Here is a 24034-nt window from a genome sequence, read left to right on the forward strand (position 1 = left end):
TGACTGTAGGTGCCTGGGTTTATTTATTTCTGGGCTCTCTATGCTGCTCCATTGATCTATGTGTCTCTGTTTATGTCAGTACCATGATGTTTTGATTACTGTAGCTTTGTAGTATAGTCTGAGGTCAAAGAGCATGACACCTCCAGCTTTGTTCTTTTTCTTCAAAATTGCTTTGGCAATTCATGTCTTTTTGAGTTCCATATACATTTTAGGATTATTTGCTCTAGCTCTGTGAAAATTTATGGGTATTTTGATAGGGATTGAATTAAATCTGTAGATTGCTTTGGGTAGCAGACATTTTACGAATATTATTTCTTCCAATCCATAAATGGAATATCTTTCCATTTCTTTGTACCATCTTCAATTTCCTTCAACAGTGTTTTATAGTTTTCATAGTATAGGTCTTTCACTGCCTTAGTTAAGTTTATTCCTGGGTATTTTATTCTTTTTGATGCAATTTTAAACAGGATTGTTTCTTGTTTCTTCTTTCTGAGAGTCCATTGTTAATATATAGTAAGTGGGGTTGGAGTGTTTGCTGGGCTCAGGCTGTGGCGTGCACTGGGGCAGTCACAGGCAGCCATCTCAGCAGTTTTCAATCTGCCCTCTCCACCCTGCTTCAGGAGCAAGCCAGCACAAGCACACTGCTCACAGGCAAAATTCAGGCTTCCGTAGCCCTCTTTTGAGTCCCACCAGCCCTCCCACCAGCCAAAGGGGCTCATTTTCCCTGTGTCAGACCCCAGGGCTGGGGCATCTAATATGTGACAGGAACAGCTGACTCCCCAGGGCAAATCTCCACCCGTGTATCTCTCTTTTCCTCTGAGTCCCCTCCCAAAGGCACAAGGTCCCAACCTGATCACTTCTCTTCCCTTCCTACCCGATTCCGTGAGGATCTTTCCTATAGCCTTGGCTGTACAGGAGGAGTCTTTCTGCCAGTCTCCAATTAGTTTTCAGTGAGAACTGTTGCACATGTAGATGTATTTTTGATGTGTTTGTGGGGAGAGGTGAGCTCCACCTCCTCCTCCTCCTCCATCTTGATCTATTTCAAGATTAACCAGTTTAAATGAATGCCTAGCCTATTTCAGTGCCTTGACTGCTACATGACATACCTAACTAGAGCATGAGGAGAGTTCATTTTTAGTACTGGAAACCAGCTCTTACATTAAAGGACCAAGAGAACCATAGCCAGTACAGTGAAAAATAAAAACCCAGCTAACTAACTGGGCTGCCTCGTTCTAGGCACGACAAAATTCCAGAAACCACAGGGAAAATACTAAATATTAAAATTCTTAATAAGTTCTTTTTAAGAAGAATATTTTTCACAACTGATACCTATTGTGGTCATTTTCACAAAGAGAATGCTCAATAACACTTGTCAAATTAAAACTAAATCTATAAAATGCATAATGTTTTGTCACTCACCATTACAATATTCATAATGTGACTTGGCGTTAAATTACTATAATAAATAAATCATATGTATACATTGCTCAATGTTATTCCAGAGTAATGAAAGGGGTACTGTGATATAAAGGGAAGAATCAGGGACTCGAAGTCAAAAGACCGAGGTGTTAAGTGTGAAAAGCTATTGATGACACTTGCTTTGAGTCACAGGAAGCCTTTGGCCTAGTACCTGCCCTCTACTAGCCCCCATGTCCTCATGTGTACAGTGACTATAACAGCAATAACCATGCACACATTCTCCTATTGTGACAATTACATGAAATCATGCAGGTCAAAGGACTCTGTAAACTAAAAAGTGCTACACAAAACATTATTAAATTGTTTTCTGGTTGATTTTCTACCCCCAGAAATATCTCATTTCCTCTCTTTCCTTTATTCTACACAGTCATCTATCAGCACATCCTCTAAATCCTGCAAGTCTATTCTCAACCCCCCCCAAGTTTCCCACCACCATTGCTTCTCATCTGAAGACCCAGCAGCTGCCCTGCAGACTTCCGCAGGCACCTTCCACCTGCTCTCACTGCTTCTAATCTTACTCTTCCAAAAGCTTCTATTCTCTCACCAGAACCCAACCATGCTGGCAACTTGATCTTGGACTTCTATCTTCCAAAACTGTGAGCAATAAATTTCTGTTGTTTAAGCCAAAAAAAAAAAAAAAAAAAAAAAAACCACAAAAGCCTCTAATCCACAGAAGAGCTAAATCAAATATTTACTTAAATATTAAATCAAATTGCATTGCTCACCTGATCCAATGGCCTCCCTTTATATTAGGAAGGAACCTCAATTGCTAACCAAGGGCTGACAGGCCCTTCACCTCGCCTCACCAGTGGCCCCATTCATGGTACTAGAGCTGCAGTGGCTTACCTGTTTTTCCTGAAACACTCTGCAAGCACATTCCTAACGAGGGGCCCTTGCATTGCCTGGTTCTTTCCAGAATGGTCAAGAACTTAGTACTTCTCCCTCCCTCACTTCATTCTGCTCAAATATCACTGCCTCAGAAAGGCCTTCCCTAAACACCCTTTGTGAAAGAGTGAGTCCCTGCCTTATCGCTCTCCACCCTGTTACTACTCTGCTTTTCCTCACAGCCCTTATCGGTTCTGAAATTATATCACTTATTTACATTGTTAACTTTTCCCCTACTATATATAAACAGCACGGGGCAAGGACTTTGGCTATTCCTGTTAACAATCGCATCTGAGTTATTTGCAAAGAGTAGGGGCTCAACTGAAACTTTGCTTAATGAATAGGGAAAAGACTGTTCAATTTCCTTTAGTTTCTGTTCCATAGAAAAGAGCACAGTGCCCATAAATAACTTCAATGCCCCTATTAAAACCCCAACATTTGAGTAGCCTGAAAAGGCTTTATCCCACCTTGGAATTCGAAGTGGACTCCAAGAAGCAAAGTCTGTTGCCAAACCCTTCTGCGGCCAAACACAGTTTCTGCTGTTCTTTGTGGATGGTTGCAGTACACTGCAGAACCACTTCATCATCCTGCAGAGGGGAGGAGAAGAGAAAGAAGTGAGATCTGGCATTAGTTAGTCTAAATCAGACCCACAAGGTTATTATTTAATGCTTTTTAAAATCAGAGAAAATAGGGACTTCCCTGGTGGCTCAGTGGTTAAGGATCCACCTGCCAATGCAGAGGATACGGGTTCAATCCCTGGTCCAGGAAGATCCCTCATGCCACGAAACAACTAAGCCGATGAGCCACAACTACTGAGCCTTCACTCTAGAGCCCGTGAGCCACAACTACCGAGCCCACGTGCCACAACTACCAAAGCCAGCACGCCTAGAGCCCGTGCTCCACAACAAGAGAAGCCACCACAATGAGAAGCCCGCACACCGCAAGGAAGGGTAGCCCCCGCTCGCCGCAACGAGAGAAAGCCCACGCGCAGCAACGAAGACCCAATACAGCCAAAAATAAATGAAATTTTTAAAAATTATTTAACAAATTTTAAAAAATAAAATCAGAGAAAAATAAATATATGAACAACTGTCCCCAAAAAAGCCAAAGAATCAATTCCTAGTGTACTTTTATTTGCAAAAAAAGATAACTGGGTAGGGGGAGGCGGGAGAAGTTATTGCTATTCAAGGCAATCAACAGCTTTTTTTTTTTAACTGTCATTACTGATCCCCAAAGGCAACCTGCATGGAGAAAAGTAAAATACAGGATTTCCATGTTAGTGCTCTTACACACTGCTTTAAATCATCAAAACTATCAAAAAATGGTCTGACATATTCCTAGGACATCAAGTATTATCAAGAATGGAACAGATTCTACTAGCAAGCACACACACATCGTTCCAAAACGGACACAGGAAAACAGGTCAATAACAGAGCTTCTGGGTTCAAATCAACGTGACAAGTCATCTTAGTTCAACCACACATTGGCAACTTGATCGTCTTTGAAATGATCCTGGATTGCTTAAAAATGTACAGAGAGGTGATCTGTTAGTTCAGTCCTCTGCAATCCAACACTTGGTTTCCAATCAATTGCAGGGTTACAGGAAAAACTGTACAAGGGAAAGATGATCCATGCGATGACTCAGTACAGGCAGCATGAACACGACAAGGTGTACGGGCTTTAGAATTAGCAATAGCTGGGTTCTTACCCCAGTTCTGCCGTCTACAAAATGAGGAGGGAAGTGAGATCAACTAACTTACACGGTGACTGACATACAAAAGGCCCTAAATCAACAAGAAAGGCAAGATATCATTATTTAACAGATTCTAAGTGGCAAATGCCTAAAAAGTCTAGCCATTTATATTTTGACATTTCAACCTCAAAGAAACAGGATACTTAACAGAGAAAAAAAAAACAAATATACTCATCGACCCTTTTAATTAGAATCAAAGCGAAAAAGGAATATGAGTACATGCTAGAAGATGCTCACCAGGGTAGAATAGTAGAGTGGAGGTGATAAGATACAGCAAATATTCAAAAGCAGAAAACAAGCCTTTTTGGTTAACCTAAAGAATATGCTATATCAACTGGAAAAGTGCAGCTGTAATTTAATAAAAACCCTTATCATGCTATAAATTTGCTTTATTTCCTACGCGGTAGCAGCAATACCTAATAGCTGGCTCATAGTACCGGTCACAGCCAAGCCCAATCTCTTAATAATTAGCTCCCAACTCTCCCCACAGTGCTCAGTGATTTCCAGTGAGCATTCAATTGTTACATTTTAAAAGTCAACTGCTAAAAAAAAAGCACTATTTTCATATAATGAGTACATCTGAATATTAATTCATGTTCAGCATGGCTATAATAAAAATAATGAAATACCTCTGTTGCTTATATAATCTGCAAGATCAAAGATACATCATGTTTTCCAAGTAGGTGGTATAGTAACAAAGAACTGAATTGTCCTGATGTGCTCAATGCCTTCCCAAACCGCCACAGTCTTCTGCTATCTTGTCTCACCCTATGGAACTAACTCTAGCCAGTAAACTACACTCTTGGGTAAGATAGGTTCCTTTGGATACTGAAGGCTATCTAAACACAGTTAGTAAATAATTACTGTAATGTACTAATTAAAGACGTTTTAGGAATGAGAATAAGAAAATACAGCAAGGTATAAGGCAGGTGAGAATAACAGTGCTACCCAGTAAGCCCGAAAGAAGAGAAGGTGTACCATATTTACGAAAAATATAGTGTATGCCAGTTCTGGCATTAATTTATTGAATCCTCACAATATCCCAGTAATATACAGATTATCCACAGATATACACATGAGGAAAATAAGGCTCAAAGTAACTTGTTACTCACAGAGGGCTGAACATACTTATTTCTAAGAATTGGTCATTAGACCTAACTTATTTGAATGTAAAAGTCCTCAACCCCACACTGCTTCCGGAGGCTCAGTTGATTTTTTAAGACACTTGTTATCTAGAGAAGTACTTCTCAGTCTTTAACATGCATCCTTTCACCTGTAGGTCTTGCTAAAATACAAGGTCTTGGGTAGATTTTGCATTTCTAACAAGTGCTCAAGTACGAGGGGGATTCAGAATGGGTCCCAGAAAGGATATGGATCCCAGAAAAGATGTGAGAAGTCTTTTATAAGAGTTTGGAGACAGTCAGTAACAGATGAATACTAAAATAAGTCTGTGGACTTTGGACAGAACCAGAAATGAGAGCACATTTCTGGAGATGCTCATTAATATGTGACACAAACCAACTATATAAGGGAAAGGAACCAACAATGTACTGAACTACTCTATTAAATTAATAAAACCAACATCACTTGTGCAGTTTCCTTACAATTTAGTGCCTAGGCATTGTGTGATGAAGCGCCTGGCCACGAAGCAACACTGAGCTCAGGGAGCTCTGCCACGCCACTAACAAGAGAGGCATGACTACAGCTTTCAACTATGATCCAACTTTGATGGATTCTAGCCTGACACACTTATAAGGCTTTTTCCAGTTTATCTGGGAGCTGTTTCTATTTTACATTCCAGTAAATGAAGAGTTCCTTTTTGACTGAAAGTGAAATATACTGAGCACTGATGGACCAAACACCAATTCGCAAACACCCGCCTATTAATTAACCCATCATTCATCTCAAAGCACAATGTTTTCTCCAGAACCACTGTGGTTGGAGAGCCTACTGACTATGCATTTTAAAAATTCTTGGGCTTCCCTGGTGGCACCGTGGTTGAGAGTCCGCATGCCGATGTGGGGGACGTGGGTTTGTGCCCCGGTCCGGAAGGATCCCACATGCCGCGGAGCGGCTGGGCCCGTGAGCCATGGCCGCTGAGCCTGCGCGTCCGGAGCCTGTGCTCCGCAATGGGAGAGGCCAGAACAGTGAGAGGCCCGCGTACCGCAAAAAAAAATGTTCACCATCTGTATTGTATCCAATGCTGTCTGTCCGCAACGGGAGAGACCACAACAGTGAGAGGCCCGCGTACCACAAAAAAAATAAATAAAGTCCACCATCTGTATTGTACCCAATGCTATCTGTCAAGCAGGTCAGATTAAACTCCATGGAAACCAGGTGCCCAATGAAAATAAACGTTTTACTTAAAACCCAAGGGAATCATACCACCGTTCAATTTAGACCACTGCTCCATAAATATGCATTGGATTGAATTCCTTTTGTTAAATGCTCCTGTATTTTTCCTATGACCTTACAGTTCTTCAGCACAGAGATCAATTATTTATGGGGGGAAAGCCAGCACTACAATACTGCATTCCAGGCAATTTTGTGAGGGGTAAATAAGACATGATTTCTCTAACAAATGCTGCCACGTCTGCTGTAACAGTACAAAATGGAAAATAATTATCAAATAACACCACCAACAGCTCCTTTCAAACATTCATTCATCACTGAAATATTTTCTGAGGACGTAATATGTTCTAGGAAATGTTCTAAGCCCTTGAGATGATTTACGAAATAAATCAAAGATCCCTGAACTTATTAGGCTTACATTCTAGCAGGGAATAGAGACAATAAACAAAAAGACAATAAGTTCGTAAATTATGTTAAAGGTGAAAAGTCTATGTTAAAAAAAAATTGGAACAGGTTAAGGGGCTCATAGTGCTGCTGTGGTGGGGAAGATTGAAATTATGAATAAAATTAACGGGTTTCATTGAGACAAAGACTTGAAGCAGGGAAGGGGCATTAGCTATGTGAGTATCTGCAGAATGGGCAGTCCAGGCAGAAGCAAGGCCAGTGAAAGGCTCTCAGGCAGAAGAGTATCTGGCACGTTCAAGAAACAGGGAGGATGTCAGCGCAGCTGGAGTGGATTAACCCAGGGGGAAGAGGATGGTGGGAGACGAAGTCAGAGACAACAGAGCCTGATCAAGACAGGCCCCGAGCCCAGCCTAAAAGCCAAAAGCCTTTGGCTTTTACTGAGGGACAGGGAGTCTATGCCATAAATAAATGAAGAGTTAAGTATTATTATTATGCTTTTGAGTAGTAACAGATGAGAAGAGGCATTGTGAGAGTAAATCCCTATTACCCAGCAAAGTGGTTGAACAGGATTCAAATCTGGGTCCACCTGACTCTATAACCTAGACCCCTAACCTCTGTGCTGTACTACCTCCTACAATGATATAAAATCACTGCACTAACAGTCTGGCTAGAAATCTACCCAGAAACTAACCCTAGTATAATCCCCTGGTTTCCATTCATCAAATATGTTTTAGCGATGTGGCTATAGGTAAAGTGAATAAAGTTACTATATGCAGATTTAACTGTGTTAAAAACAAAACCAAATGAAAAACAAAATCACATGAAAAACAAACTTACATAAAATAACAAGGAAACTTCTTTGAATCGAGGAGCAGCAGGCAATGGTGAGGTGAGAAAAAGGTTGTCTATCATTAGTAGGTAATTAAAATTTAATCAATGATTAAATTTTCGACTGAGAAACGGCTGTCCAAGGTAGTGCTACTTACTGGATTTTTAGGAAAGGAGACAGAAAGGCAAAGCAGAAGACAGAGATCAATACAGACAGAAGAAGAGGAAGGGACCTTTTTAACTTCCATTTCAGAGATGGAAAAATACCTATTTTTCTGGGCTATTGTAGAAAGAATGAATGTATTAACATCTGCCATATCCTTCGGAACTCATGAAAATACTTGATAACATTAAGTTGTTGGCTCTGAACTCAGCAGAGCATCTTCCTCTTTAATTAACTGCTTTTCCACTTTTCTTATTACCCTAAAACCTAGGAAATAGGAGCGGTGGTGAACCAGGATGGCAGAGGATGCCCCCAGGGCAGGCAAAGGAGGTGGCACTCTCTACAGGGAGCTTCCAAACTGAAATGAAGCCCACAAAAAGCTGGTCTGATTTTCAGTATCACCATGTACAGGCGATTCTAAACTCTGTCAGAAAATACAGTTCTACCCACCTGGCTGCCTGCCGCCTCTTCACATAGACCACATATCCGAGCTGCTAAAGCACCAGCAGAAAGCTACGCACACGCATGCGCACACACACACACACACACACACACACACACACACATACAGCAACTGGTATATTAAACAGCACAAACAATTTATAGATGAAGATACAATCCTGTAATCTGATCCCAACTACAGAAGAACGGACGTAGATCAGGACTGATGCACCCATAAGACCACATGAGGAAGCCATTTCAGCATTACGACATGTTGTATCCCATCTACTCTCTTGTGAAATTTTATTTCAAAATGCGTGAAAAAACTTTGAAACTGCCCTCATGAATATCACCCAAGACAGTGATGGCAAACTATATTTCTTAGTAGAAAGTAAGGAAGAAGTAAAAAAGTTTCCCAGAGACCACTAGGTAAAGGAAATTTCTTTGTTCTTAGGTTTTATTTTTTAATTTCTCTTTTAAAGATTTTTTTGATGTGGACTATTTTTAAAGTCTTTATTGAACTTGTTACAATATTGCTTCAGTTTTATGTTTTGGTTTTCTGGCTTCGAGACATGTGGGATCTTAGCTCCCTGATCAGGGATCGAACCTGCACCCCCCTGCACTGGAAGGCGAAGTCTTAACCACTGGACCACCAGGGAAGTCCCTGCTCTTAGGTTTTAAAACCTTGAAAATAAGTACTTTTCTGAAATATTTTAAATAACTTTTAAATTAGAATTTTAAAAGATGCAGGAAAATAAAGAGCCTAAAATAGCTTGGACAACATATGAGGTCATAATCATAAAAATAGAAGCAGTTACAAAAATTAAGCATTTAAGTTGACCTTTGTCATAAGAGAACTGACATGCAAGTGAAAAATCAGATCTAGAAAGACTGAACATATTGCAGACATTCTAACTCAGTATTTGTTTCACGTGAGATAGATTAAAGTTGACAGAGTCACCAACAATAACATCAACAGAAATGTACCTTTTCCCCTTTTCCACTTGGAAGATAGCATGCATAAAATCTGTGTTCCTAGCTCTGAAATGATCTGAATTTCCTACTTGGCACTGAAGATTGCCTCACATGTAAAGATGAAATTCACCTTAATATATGTGCTGAGTATGAGATTGTTACCCTGACTTTCTCACACCTATACATGGAATACACCCACAGAAAGAGCTAGTAAAGAAAATCAGTGCTCTTACTTACATATAAAGCATTGACATCACACACTGAGACAAGCAGAGTAACTAACTGATCACTCAATAATGTCTCCCTGTCACCTGGTTGATGCTCAAGCAAGTATTAAGAGACAAAAGAGAGTGCCGGATGGGCTGGCCCCTTAGGAGTCCTTCTGCAATTACACCAGAGAGTGCACCTATTGTACAAAGTATCACTTACATCTGATGCTTCTATGAAAAATTAAGTGTATTTATTCATATTACTCTGAAATACTTAGTAGCTATGCAGAACAGATGAGACCCATATTTAACTATAAAAATATGTGTATGTTATACATAATATATTGCTTGAGATTTTGCATATGCATATTTTAGAATATTCAAAGTTCTGCTCCTCCTGTCTGCAGAATGGCAGAGACCCAGGGAGAAAGCTGTAGAGCTTCTCAAAGATCCACACCAGACGTGAATGCATAAACCACATTAAAGTCCTGAAGAGCAGACAACTGTGTACGAATTATTGCAACATTTTAAGGAAGGAGAATGAAAAGATTTTATGTAAAGGAAGAATGCTGAAAAGATAAAAAAAGATGGAGAAGTTTAGAGGCAATTTTCAAGATCTGAATCTATATATCAATAACTCTTTATTTCAAGACAGGCAATTCCTGACTCTTGAGGACACTATGCTTTCTTGTATCACATATACACAGACTCTCCCTCTCTCTCTCTCTCTCTCATATATACAAGTCTGTGACCTCCAGTAACTGTAATTCTCTTGTTACCTCACAACACAAGGACAAATTTTCAAGACTGATCAAAAAAATAAATAAATAACAGCCAACTGGACATATACATATTATACCACCCACTGGAGAATAAACACCAAAGAGTTTTTAGCAAAAACACAGAGCACGAAATAATATTATTCATAGGAACTATTTTACTCTTGTTTCTGGGATACGTTTTGACACGTACCTCCCCACCTGCATTTTTATGCAAGGGTTTCATGGCTCAAACTGTATGGACATAACATTTAGCTATGGATTCAGAGGCTTGCTTTTGAAAAACACAGCGAAACATGAGCTTGCAATTTCGGCCTCCGATTTACTGCTGTAATTGGCAAACTTATTAAATTCTGTTCTTGCTAATTATAAATATTTAATTCTGTTGTTGCTAATTATAAATGTAATTCTTTAATGAAAACGGAGGTTACCATGCAGTGCACCAGAACCTCCAAATTTTTATAGGCTTTCAATAAATTTCCTCACTTTTCTTGCAATCTGTGAATATTTCAGCTGAAGGCTTTTCTCTGACCTGGGAAAGAATCAACGAACCACCAAACTATACCTGAGCATTAAGCTATTTCTGATAAGAGTCAGGTTGTACATATGCACTCCAGAAAGTGAGCACAAGCAAAACAGCAATTTTCAGCCTTTCTGTTGTTTTCACTCAGCTTAAGCCAAGTATTATAAAGATCAGCAAAAGGTTACTTTGTACTCGAAGCAAAATCATGATACAAATATTAGGACCGGCTTTTGAAAAGCTTGGTGAACTCACAAGTGCCAGTTCAAGGGGTCAAATATAATGGATGGAAAATACAAAAGTTACCCAGATAAAGTGAGACACACAAAGTATCTGTTACAGAAATCTTGTGTTTGTGCAAAAAGAGTCCCCTAGAGCCCAATTAGAAACTCAGTGTCTTTATCTATTAGGTGGAAGTTATATAATAATGTTATGTAATAACAAGTTTTATAAGAGTTAGTATAATAAGTTACAGAGTAAGAATATAGTAAGTTATATAATAATTAATAATAACTTGCCCACTATACATAACTATTATTTAATCATTTGTAATACTAAATAATATGAATTAAGTAGAAAACATTACTTTTGGACCAGACTCACTCAGAGTTTAAATCCCAGCTCTCCAGCTCTCCTTTTACTAGTCACTATGACTGTCAGTATTTTCATCTATGAAATGAGAAAACACCTACTTTACACGGTTGTTGCATGCAAGGGATTAAATTAATCAAGAATCTAATATTTACAAAGTGCACAGGAAAGGGTGCCCAGAATATAAAAGATGATTAATAATTGTTATTTCATCATTCCTATTTTTGTAAGAAGTAAATTCACTTATTCAAGTCATGACCACCAACATAGCAGAACAAGTTCTTGCACCCATGGAGCTTATACTCAAGGAAGAGATAAATAATAAGTAAATGAATAGTTTATAAAATTTAACATCAGATAGTGATAAGAGCCAAGAATACGAAAGGACAAGGTCAAAGATATCAAGAGTAATGAAGGGGATTATATTAGAGGCTGGTCAGAATCAGTCTCTCTGACGAGAAGACAATGAACAAAGATCAGAATAAATTTGGGAGTGAGCACATGGAATATTCCAGGCAGAGAAGGGCAGCAAACACAGCAACCCTGCACTAGGAAAGGGTCTGGTGAGTGAGGGGCTGGGGGGATGAGTAGAAGAAACAATGACAGAAACTTAGCAGGGCTGGATCCAGAGGGGCTTATAGGTCATGGGAAGGACTCTGGAGTTTGGTCCAAGTATGATACTAGCAATCTACAGCTTTAATGCAATCCGTATCAAAATACCCATGACATTTTTCACAGAACTAGAACAAATAATCCTAGAATTTATGTGAAACCACAAAACACTCAGAATTACCACAGCAATCCTGGGAAAAAAAGAACAAAGCTGGAAGTATAACCCTTGCAGACTTCAGACTACACTACAAAGCTATAGTAATCAAAACAGCGTGTACTGGCACAAAAACAGACAAATAGGTCAATGGAACAGAACAGAGAGCCCAGAAATAAATCCACACACCTATAGTCAATTAACCTCAAAGACAAAGGAGGCAAGAATATACAACGGAGAAAAGACAGCCTTCAACAAGTGGTGCTGGAAAAGCTGAACAACTACATGTAAAAGAATGAAATTACAAGATTCTCTAATACCATATACAAAAATAAACTCAAAATGGATTAGTGATCTAAATGTAAGACAAGACATCATAAAACTCCTAGAAGAAAACATAAGCAAAAAATTCTTTGATATAAATCGTAGCAGTATTTTCTTAGATCACTATCTCAAGAAATAAAAGCAAAAATAAAAAATGGGACCTAATCAAACTTAAATGATGTTCCACAGTAAAGGAAACCATCAACAAAATGAAAAGACAATCTACGGAATGGGAGAAAATATTTGCAAATGATGAGACCTACAAGGGGTTACTACCCAAAATATACAAGTAGCTTATACAACTCAGTATCAAAGAAACAAACAACCCCATCATAAATGGGCAGAAGACCTAAAAAAACACTTTTCCAAAGAAGACATACAGATAGCTAACACGCATATGAAAAAGTGCTCAACATCACTAATTATTAGAGAAAATAATGCAAATAAAAACTACAATGAGGTATCATCACACACCAGTCAGAATGGCTACCATCAAAAAGTCTACAAAAAATAAATGCTGGAGAGGGTGTGGAGGAAAGGGAACCTTCTTGCACTGTTCGTGAGAATGTAACTTGATACAGGCACTATGGAGAACAGTATGGAGGTTCCTTAAAAAACTAAAAATAGAACTACTATATGATCCAGCAATTCCACTCCTGGGTATCTATAAAGAAATAAATGAAAACTCTAATTCAAAAAGATATCTGCACCCCAATGTTCACAGCAGTAGTATTTACAGTAGCCAAGACATGGAAACAACCCAAGCACTCATCAACAGACAACTGGCTTAAGAAGGTGTTGTGTGTGTGTGTATGTATATATATACACATATATACACATATTTACATACAATATGTATACACACACACACACACACACACACACACGTGCGCGCACACACACACACACACACACACTGGAATATTAGCCATAAAAAAGAATGAAGCATTTCCCTGATGGCGCAATGGTTAAGCATCCGCCTGACAATGCAAGGGACATGGGTTCAAGCCCTGGTCCGGGAAGATCCCACATGCCACAGAGCAACTAAGCCTGTGCGCCACAACTACTAAGCCTGCGCTCTAGAGTCTGCGAGCCCCAACTACTAAGCCCGTGTGCCACAACTACTGAAGCCCACGTGCCTAGAGCCCGTGCTCCACAACGAGAGAAGCCACTGCAATGAGAAGCCTGCACACCACAACAAAGAGTAGCCCCCGCTCGCCGCAAATAAAGCCCATGCACAGCAACGAAGACCCAATGCAGCCAAAAATAAATAAATAAATTTTTTAAAAAAGAATGAAATATTGTCATTTACAGCAACATGGATGGACCAAGAAAATATTATGCTTAGTGAAATAAGTCAGAGAAAGACAAATACTATATGATATCACTTATATGTGGAATCTAAAAAATAATACAAATAAATCTATATACAAAAACAGACTCACAGACATAGAAAGCAAACTTATGGTTACCAAAGGGGAGAGAGAGTGGGGGAGGCACAAATTAGGAGTATGGAATTAACAGATACCAACTACTACACACAAAATAGATAAGCAACAAGAATTTACTATATAGCACAGGAAATTATACCCAATATCTTGTAATAACCAATATGGAATATAATAAGCAAAAACTGAATCACTGTGCTGTACACATGAAACTAATACCATATTATAAATCAACTATAGTTCAATAATAAGTAAGTAAGAAAGATGAAAACCAGAGAGGGTTGTGAGCAGAGGAGAGAGGTAACTTATTTCCATGTTAAAAGAATCACACTGTCTGCCATGTTGAGAACACAAACACTATTTGAAAGGTTCTCACTGTAGCCAAAGCAAAAGAAGATGGTGGTTTGTACTAGAGTGTTGCCTGTGGAAGTGTTGGGAAGTGGTCAGAATTTGAATATAATTTAAAAGTAGAGCTTACAGTATATGGGATGGAGATAGAGAAGAAAAAGAATATGTTAAGGTTTCAGGCTTGAACACCTGGTTAAATGCTGGTACCATGTCCTGAAATGGGGGGCACTGGGGGAAAACAGTTTGCAGCAGGGGAGGGGCTTGTGAAGGCAAGTTTGGACATATTAGGTCTGTGATGACTTTCATCCAAATGAGGTCTCAAGTAGGCAGCTAGATATACAACTCTGGAATTGAGGAAAAATGCCATGGCTGAAGATAAATACTTAGGAGTCCACAGTATGAAAATGTATTTAAAGACCATGATACTAGTCGAGGGGAATGAATGGGTAAACTACAACTAGAGAATCTAAAAGTGAACCCTAGGGCTTCCCTGGTGGCGCAGTGGTTGAGAGTCTGCCTGCTGATGCAGGGGACACGGGTTCGTGCCCCGGTCCGGGAGGATCCCACATGCCGCGGAGAGGCTGGGCCCGTGAGCCATGGCCACTGGGCCTGCGTGTCTGGAGCCTGTGCTCCACAACGGGAGAGGCCACAGCGGTGAGAGGCCCGCGTACCGCAAAAAAAAAAAAAAAAAAAAAAAAAAAAAAGTGAACCCTAAACCTAGTGCACACCGACATCAGAAGGTTCAGATGAGAGAATTCAATAAAGAAGAATTATAGTGAACGGGCTGTAAGGGAGAAGGAAAACCAGGAGCCAAGTCAGATAAACGAGCTACAAAGGAAAAAAGACTCCTGTTTTCTAAGCAGAGCGCTATGCAGAAGCTGAGTGAGATGAAGGCTTAGAATTACCATCACGGTTGGCAACATGGTGTTCACTGGGGGTCTTGCCAAAGGTCATTTCAGTGGAGTAGTGGGGATCAGACCCAGAACAGAGGGGATTTAGGAGAGAATGAGAGGAGAGGATGTGGACCAGCAGGAATAGACAACCCTTGAATTGTGCTAAAAAGAGGAGCAGAGAAATGGTACAGTAGCTGGACGGGGATATAGAGTTAAGGAAGGAAATATCTGGGGGCTTCTGTAATATTTCAGGAAAGCAGGCTAGGGCGAAGAAATGATGGGAGTCGATATTGTAAATGGCTATACAGGGAAGACCTCTCTGATAAAATGCTATTTGTCTGAATGAAGTGAGAGGGCAAGCCATGAAGATATCTAAGAGAAAATGTTCTTGATGTGCTTGGGAAATATATTATCATATGTTTATATACTGATAGGAATAATCCTGAAAATACCCAATAAAGAAAAAAGGCTTGTAATTCAGGGAGAGATGGGGTCAGTGCATCTCCGCCCGGGGTTGAGAGCACAGGTGGAGGTAGTGGCCTCAGGTAGGAGCAAGGGTGGGGTTCCTGGAAGGTGACTGATTCAGTGATGGGAGGATGCAGAAGTTCTCTTCCAAGGGCTTCTGTTTTCTCAGTGGAATAAGAAGTAAAGTAGCAGCTGGGAGTGAGAAAGGAAGACAGGATTTGAGGAAGGACAGTACGCTGCCTAAGGAAACAGAGGAGGGCTGCCAGGATCCACTTGAGGTTAGAGCCCTAAACATTAGATGACACACATTTAAATGAGAGAATGTCTACAAACTCTAAAACACTATGGAACCATGTGATACTATTTTTTTTTAAATGGGAAAAGAAAGATAATGGCTGAGTAGAGAGGATAAAGTACACTACAAGTATGGACACAGGCCAGACATGGCAAGCCAAGTATTATGAAAATGCTTGGACAAGTACCCTCAAAGCACTTAAGAGTCCACCAGGAAGAAAGAACAAGTAGATAACTGACTGTCCTAGAGTAAACGTGTACTACAGCACCATGACCGAAAAAAGCTCAGGGTGCCAAAGGAGCAGAGACAAGGCTGGATGAGTCACACTGGGAGCACTGTCATGGCCTCCTGCTGTGCCTTTGTCTCTCTCTTTTTTAAAAAAACTTTTTAATTGAAGTATAGTTATTTACAATGTTTCAGGTGTACAGCAAAGTGATTCAGTTATATATATACAGAGAGAGAGATATATGTTCTTTTTCAGATTTCTTTTCCATTATAGGTTATCACAAGATACTGAACATACTTCCCTGTGCTATACAGAAGGTTCTTGCTGTTATCTATTTTATATATTATAGTGTATATCTGTCAAATCTACCTTTTAATGTAATAGACTTCTCTAGAGCTGTTCCCTGTCTGCTATCCAGTTCAATTTATCCCAGTACAACTTGAGGCATATTAGGAAAGGCTGTTACAGTTGCCTAAAAAAAATGTATTTCCACAGGGTCAAAGTATAAATTACTCTGCAAATCTTGAAGTAGATGGATGGAATTCCTCATCAGGACCACGATTCACAAATTCATCACACTTCCTTTCTTTTCCTAGACTACACTCTTCAAAGACAAGGACCATGTCTCATTCTTGCTGCACTTGTGACAGCCATCATACCCAGAATATAATAGATGCCCCATAAATGTGTGACAGATGAATGGATGAATTAGAAGGTACAAATTTAAAAACAACAACAAAACTCTAGCCAACATGAGTTAACAGAGCAGTTTTCCCACTTCTTAGCTGGTTAACCTTGGAATAATCCACTTCAACGAGATTTAATTATCTTATTCATTAAAAAATTACCCTTACCTATGTCATACTATTATTATAAAGACTAATTAGATGAAATAATCTAGGCCTTTGCAAACTGTGAAGTACCATATAATAGTTGGCTATTACTAACATCCACGTAACTGGTAACTTGGACTGGGAACAGAGGTCATGAACAAGGTCATACCCGGTTTCAGCAGCATGGAGAACCAATGAAAGACCTCATCAACTGTAAGAACTTTGCACTGGTCAATATTATCCAGAAAAAACAGACACTGGTATTAAGCGACACAAAGGATAAAACAAATTGTAAAAAGGTATTCACTATGAGAAATACATAAAACACATTTGATTTGGACAAAGAAAGTATTAACCTTCCAAAAGTACCCATCAAAAATTTTGTCCACAGACTGACACTTTAAATTCCATTGGTTTCTGATACCCTTTGAAGGATGTTTAATTCAACAACTTTTTAAATCTTCATATTAAAGAAAAATTACCTAAGAGGACATTCAATGTCAAGCCATCTTTGTATGTCTTTTAAAAATCCAAAAGGGATTTTTTAGAAATCTCTCAATGTTAAAATAGTATCACAACTCAATCTTACTAAGTCTTATTATCATGAAAATTCGGTTCATTCCTTTATTGCTTTACATGCCTCTCAGGGCAAATATGCAGTTACATAAAAACATCCTTTTCTATCCTTTCCTAGCAATCAAAAGGTGAAAAGACTATATTACAGAAGGAGCTTCAAGACGGCGGAAGAGTAAGACACGGAGATCACTCTCCTCCCCACAAATGCATCAGAAATACATCTACACGTGGAACAACTCCTACAGAACACCTACTGGAGCTGGCAGAAGACCTCAGACCTCCCAAAACGCAAGAATCTCCCCCACGTACCTGGGTAGCGCAAAAGAAAAAAGAATAAACAGAGACAAAAGTATAGGGACGGGACCTGCACCAGTGGGAGGGAGCTGTGAAGGAGGAAAGGTTTCCACACACTAGGAAGCCCCTTCGTGGGCGGAGACTGCGGGTGGCGGAGCGGGGGAAGCTTTGGACACACGGAAGAGAGAGCAGCCACAGGGGTGCGGAGGGCAAAGTGGAGAGATTCCCGCACAGAGGATCGGTGCCAACCGGCACTCACCAGCCCGAGGGGCTTGTCTGCTCACCCGTTGGGGCGGGCGGGGCTGGAAGCTGAGGCTCCGGCTTCCGTCAGATCCCAAGGAGACGACTGGCGGCATGAACACAGCCTGAAGGAACGAGTGCGCCACAGCTATAGCCGGGAGGAAGTCCGGGAAAAGGTCGGGAGCTGCCGAAGACGCAAGAGACTTTTTCTTGCCTCTGTTTCCTGGTGCGCGAGAAGGGATTAAGAGAACTTCTTAAAGGAGCTCCAGAGATGGGCACCAGCCGCGGCTAAAAGCGCGGACCCCAGACACGGGCACGAGACGCTAAGGCTGCTGCTGCCGCCACCAAGAAGCCTGTGTGCGAGCACAGGTCACTATCCACACCGCCCTTCCGGGAGCCTGTGCTGGCCGCCACTGCCAGGGTCCCGTGACCGAGGGACAACCTCCCCGGGAGAACACACGGTGCGCCTCAGGCTGCTGCAACGTCACGCTGGCCTCTGCTGCCACAGGCTCTCCTCGCATCCATACCCCTCCCTCCCCCCGGCCTGAGTGAGCCAGAGCCCCCGAATCAGCTGCTCCTTTAACCCCGTCGTGTCTGAGCAAAGAACAGACGCCTTCAGGCGACCTACCCGCAGAGGCGGGGCCAAATCCAAAGCTGAGCCCCAGGAGCTGTGCGAACAAAGAAGACAAAGGGAAATCCCTCCCAGCAGCCTCAAGGAGCAGCGGATTAAATCTCCACAGTCAACTTGATGTGCCCTGCACCTGTGGAATACCTGAACAGACAATGAATCATCCCAAATTGAAGAGGTGGACTTTCGGAGCAATAATATATATATATATATATTTTTTTTTTTCCCCTTTTTCTCTTTTTGTGAGTGTGTATGTGTATGCTTCTGTGTGTGATTTTGTCTGTATAGCTTTGCTTTTACCATTTGTCCTAGGGTTCTGTCTATCCGTTCTTTTAGGGTTTTTTAAAGTTTTTTTCTTAACAATTATTTTTTATTTTAATAACTTTATTTTATTTTACTTTCTCTTCCTTTTTTTCCTCCATTTTATTCTGAGACATGTGGAGGACAGGCTCTTGGTGCTCCAAACAGGCATCAGGGCTGTGCCACTGAGGTGGGAGAGCCAAGTTCAGGACACTGGTCCACAAGAGACCTCCCAGAACTACGTAATGTCAAACGGTGAAAATCCCCTAGAGATCTCCATCTCAACGCCAAGACCCAGCTCCACTCAACGACCAGCAAGCTACATTGCTGAACACCCCATGCCAAACAACTAGCAAGACAGGAACACAACCCCATCCATTAGCAGGGAGGCTGCCTAAAATCATAATAAGGTCACAGACACACCAAAAAACACCACCAGACGTGGACCTGCCCACCAGAAAGACACGATCAGGGCTCATCCATCAGAATACAGGCAGTAGTCCCCTCCACCAGGAAGCCTACACAACCCACTGAACCAACCTCAGCCACTGGGGGCAGACACCAAAAACAACAGGAACTACGAGCCTGCAGCCTGCAAAAAGGAGACCCCAAACACAGTAAGTTGAGCAAAATGAGAAGACAGAAATATGCAGCAGATGAAGGAGCAGGTAAAAACCCACTAGACCAAACAAATGAAGAGGAAATAGGCAGTCTACCTGAAAAAGAATTCAGAATAATGATACTAAAGATGATCCAAAATCCTGGAAATAGAATGGAGAAAATACAAGAAATGTTTAACAAAGACCTAGAAGAACCAAAGAGCACACAAACAGTGATGAACAACAATAAATGAAATTAAAAATTCTCTAGAAGGGATCAATAGCAGAATAACTGAGGCAGAAGAACGGATAAGTGACCTGGAAGATAAAATAGTGGAAATAACTACTGCAGAGCAGAATAAAGAAAAAAGAATGAAAAGAACTGAGGACAGTCTCAGAGACCTCTGGGACAACATTAAAAGCACCAACATTCAAATTACAGGGGTCCCACAAGAAGAAGAGAAAAAGAAAGGGACTGAGAAAATATTTGAAGAGACTATAGTTGAAAACTTCCCTAATATGGGAAAGGAAATAGTTAAGTCCAGGAAGCACAGAGAGTCCCATACAGGATAAATCCAAGGATCCTATATAAGATAAATGCAAGGAGAAACACGCCAGGACACATATTAATCAAACTATCAAAAATTAAATACAAAGAACAAATATTAAAAGCAGCAAGGGAAAAAGAACAAATGACACATAAGGGAATCCCTATACGGTTAACAGCTGATCTTGCGGCAGAAACTCTGCAAGCCAGAAGGGAGTGGCAGTACATATTTAAAGTGAAGAAGGAGAACAACCTATAACCAAGATTACTCTATCCAGCAAGGATCCCATTCCGATTTCACGGAGAAATTAAAAGCTTTACAGAGAAGCAAAAGCTAACAGAATTCAGCACCACCAAACCAGCTTTACAACAAATGCTAAAGGAACTTCTCTAGGCAGGAAACACAAGACAAGGAAAAGACCTACAATAACAAACCCAAAACAATTAACAAAATGGTAATAGGAACATACATATCGATAATTACCTTAAATGTAAATGGATTAAATGCTCCAACCAAAACACACAGACTGGCTGAGTGGATACAAAAACAAGACCCGTATATATGCTGTCTACAAGAGACCCACTTCAGACCTAGGAACACATACAGATTGAAAGTGAGGGGATGGAAAAAGATATTCCATGCAAATGGAAATCAAAACAAAGCTGGAGTAACAATTCTCATATCAGACAAAATAGACTTTAAAACAAACACTATTACAAGAGACAAAGAAGGACACTACATAATGATCAAGATATCAATCCAAGAAGAAGATATAACAACTGTAAATATTTATGCACCCAACATAGGAGCACCTCAATACGTAAGGCAAATAGTAACAGCCAGAAAAGGGAAAATCGACAGTAACACATTCATAATAGGGGACTTTAACACCCCACTTTCACCAATGGACAGATCATCCAAAATGAAAATTAAAAAGGAAACACAAGCTTTAAATGATACATTAAACAAAATGGACTTAATTGATATTTATAGGACATTACATCCAAAAACAACAGAATACACTTTCTTCTCAAGTGCTCATGGAACATTTTCCAGGGTAGATCATATCTTGGGTCACAAATCAAGCCTTGGTAAATTTAAGAAAACTGAAATCGTATCAAATATTTTTTCCGACCACAATGCTATGAAACTAGATATCAATCACAAGAAAAAATCTATAAGAAATAACAAACACATGGAGGCTAAACAGCACACTACTTAATAACCAAGAGATCACTGAAGAAATCAAAGAGGAAATCAAAAAATACCTAGAAACAAATGACAATGAAAACACAGTGACCCAAAACCTATGGGATGCAGCAAAAGCAGTTCTAAGAGCGAAGTTTAGAGCAATACAATCCTACCTCAAGAAACAAGAAACATCTCAAATAAACAACCTAACCTTACACCTAAAGCAATCAGAGAAAGAAAAACAAAAAAACTCCGAAGTTAGCAGAAGGAAGGAAATCATAAAGATCAGATCACAAATAAACGAAAAAGAAATGAAGGAAACGATAGCAAAGATCAATAAAACTAAAAGCTGGTTCTTTGACAAACAAAATTGATAAACCATGAGCCAGACTCATCAAGAAAAAAAGGGAGAAGGCTCAAATCAATAGAATTAGAAATGAAAAAGAAGAAGTAACAACTGACACTGGAGAAATACAAAGGATCATGAGAGATTACTACAAGCAACTATATGCCAATACAATGGACAACCTGGAAGAAATGGACGAATTCTTAGAAATGCACAACCTTCTGAGACTGAATCAGGAAGAAATAGAAAATATGAACAGACCAATCACAAGCACTGAAACTGAAACTTTGATTAATAATCTTCCAACAAACAAAAGTCCAGGACCAGATGGCTTCACAGGTGAATGCTATCAAACATTTACAGAAGAGCTAACACCTATCCTTCTCAAACTCTTCCAAAAATAGCAGAGGGAGGAACACTCCCAAATTCATTCTACGAGGCCACCATCATCACTCTGATACCAAAACCAGACAAAGATGTCACAAAGAATGAAAACTACAAGCCAATATCACTGATGAACACAGATGCAAAAATCCTCAACCAAATACTAGCAAACAGAATCCAATAGCACGTTAAAAGGATCATACACCATGATCAAGTGGGATTTACCCCAGGAATGCAAGGATTCTTCAATATATGCAAATTAATATCTGTGATACACCATATTCACAAATTGAAGGAAGAAAACCATATGATCATCTCAATAGATGCAGAGACAGCTTTTGACAAAATTCAACACCCATTTATGATAAAAAAACCTCCAGAAAGTAACATAGAGGGAACTTTCCTCAACATAATAAAGGCCATATATGACAAACCCACAGCCAACATCGTCCTCAATGGTGAAAAACTGAAAGCATTTCCACTAAGATCAGGAACAAGACAAGGTTGCCCATTCTCACCACTCTTATTCAACATACTTTGGAAGTTTTATCCACAGCAATCAAAGAAGAAAAAGAAATAAAATGAAACCAAATTGGAAAAGAAGTAAAGCTGTCACTGTTTGCAGATGACATGATACTATACATAGAGAATCCTAAAGATGCTACCAGAAAACTACTAGAGCTCATCAATGAATTTGGTAAAGTAGCAGGATACAAAATTAAGGTGCAGAAATCTCTTGCATTCCTATACACTAATGATGAAAAATCTGAAAGTGAAATTAAGAAAACACTCCCATTTACCACTGCAACAAAAAAAATTAAAATACCTAGGAATAAACCTACCTAAGGAGACAAAAGACCTCTATGCAGAAAATGATAAGACACTGATGAAAGAAATTAAAGATGATACAAAGAGATGGAGAGATATACCATGTTCTTGGATTGGAAGAATCACATTGTCAAAATGACTACTACCCAAAGCAATCTACAGATTCAATGCAATCCCTATGAAACAACCACTGGCATTTTTCACAGAACTAGAACAAAAAATTTCACAATTTGTATGGAAACACAAAAGACCCCGAATAGCCAAAGCAATCTTGAAAACGAAAAACGGAGCTGGAGGAATGAGGCTCCCTGACTTCAGATATTACTACAAAGCTACAGTCATCAAGACAGTATGGTACTGGCACAAAAACAGAAATATAGATCAATGTAACAGGATAGAAAGCCCAGAGATAAACCCACGCACATATGGTCACCTTATCTTTGATAAAGGAAGCAAGAATATACAGTGGAGAAAAGACAGCCTCTTCAATAAGTGGTGCTGGGAAAACTGGACAGATACATGTAAAAGTATGAAATTAGAACACTCCCTAACACCATACACAAAAATAAACTCAAAATGGATTAAAGACCTAAATATAATGCCAGACACCATCAAACTCTTAGAGGAAAACATAGGCAGAACACTCTATGACATAACTCACAGCAAGATCCTTTTTGACCCACCTCCTAGAGAAATGGAAATAAAAACAAAAATAAACAGATGGGACCTAATGAAACCTCAAAGCTTTTGCACAGCAAAGGAAACCATAAACAAGACCAAAAGACAACCCTGAGAATGGGAGAAAATATTTGCAAGTGAAGCAACTGACAAAGGATTAATCTCCAAAACATACAAGCAACTCATGCAGCTCAGTATCAAAAAGACAAACAACCCAATCCAAAACTGGGCAGAAGACCTCAATAGACATTTCTCCAAAGAAGATATACAGATTGCCAACAAACACATGAAAGGATGCTCAACATCTCTAATCGTTAGAGAAATGCAAATCAGAAGTCCAATGAGGTATCACCTCACACCTGTCAGAATGGTGATCATCAAAAAATCTACAAACAATAAATGCTGGAGAAGGTGTAGAGAAAAGGGAACCCTCTGCACTGTTGG

At 39.8% G+C, this 24034-nt stretch overlaps 1 protein-coding gene across 1 annotated transcript in view; it reads right to left on the bottom strand.

Annotated features, from left to right (window-relative positions):
* Positions 1-24034, bottom strand: part of RYR2 (ryanodine receptor 2) — a 714060-nt gene that overhangs the window by 506130 nt on the left and 183896 nt on the right. Inside the window, exon 2 of the mRNA XM_060035003.1 lies at positions 2832-2951. Coding sequence (XP_059890986.1) covers positions 2832-2951 — 120 coding nt within the window. The remainder of the gene's footprint in view (positions 1-2831; positions 2952-24034) is intronic.

Source organism: Delphinus delphis, chromosome 16 (genome assembly GCF_949987515.2).
Source record: "Delphinus delphis chromosome 16, mDelDel1.2, whole genome shotgun sequence".
Classification (NCBI taxonomy): Eukaryota; Metazoa; Chordata; class Mammalia; order Artiodactyla; family Delphinidae; genus Delphinus; species Delphinus delphis.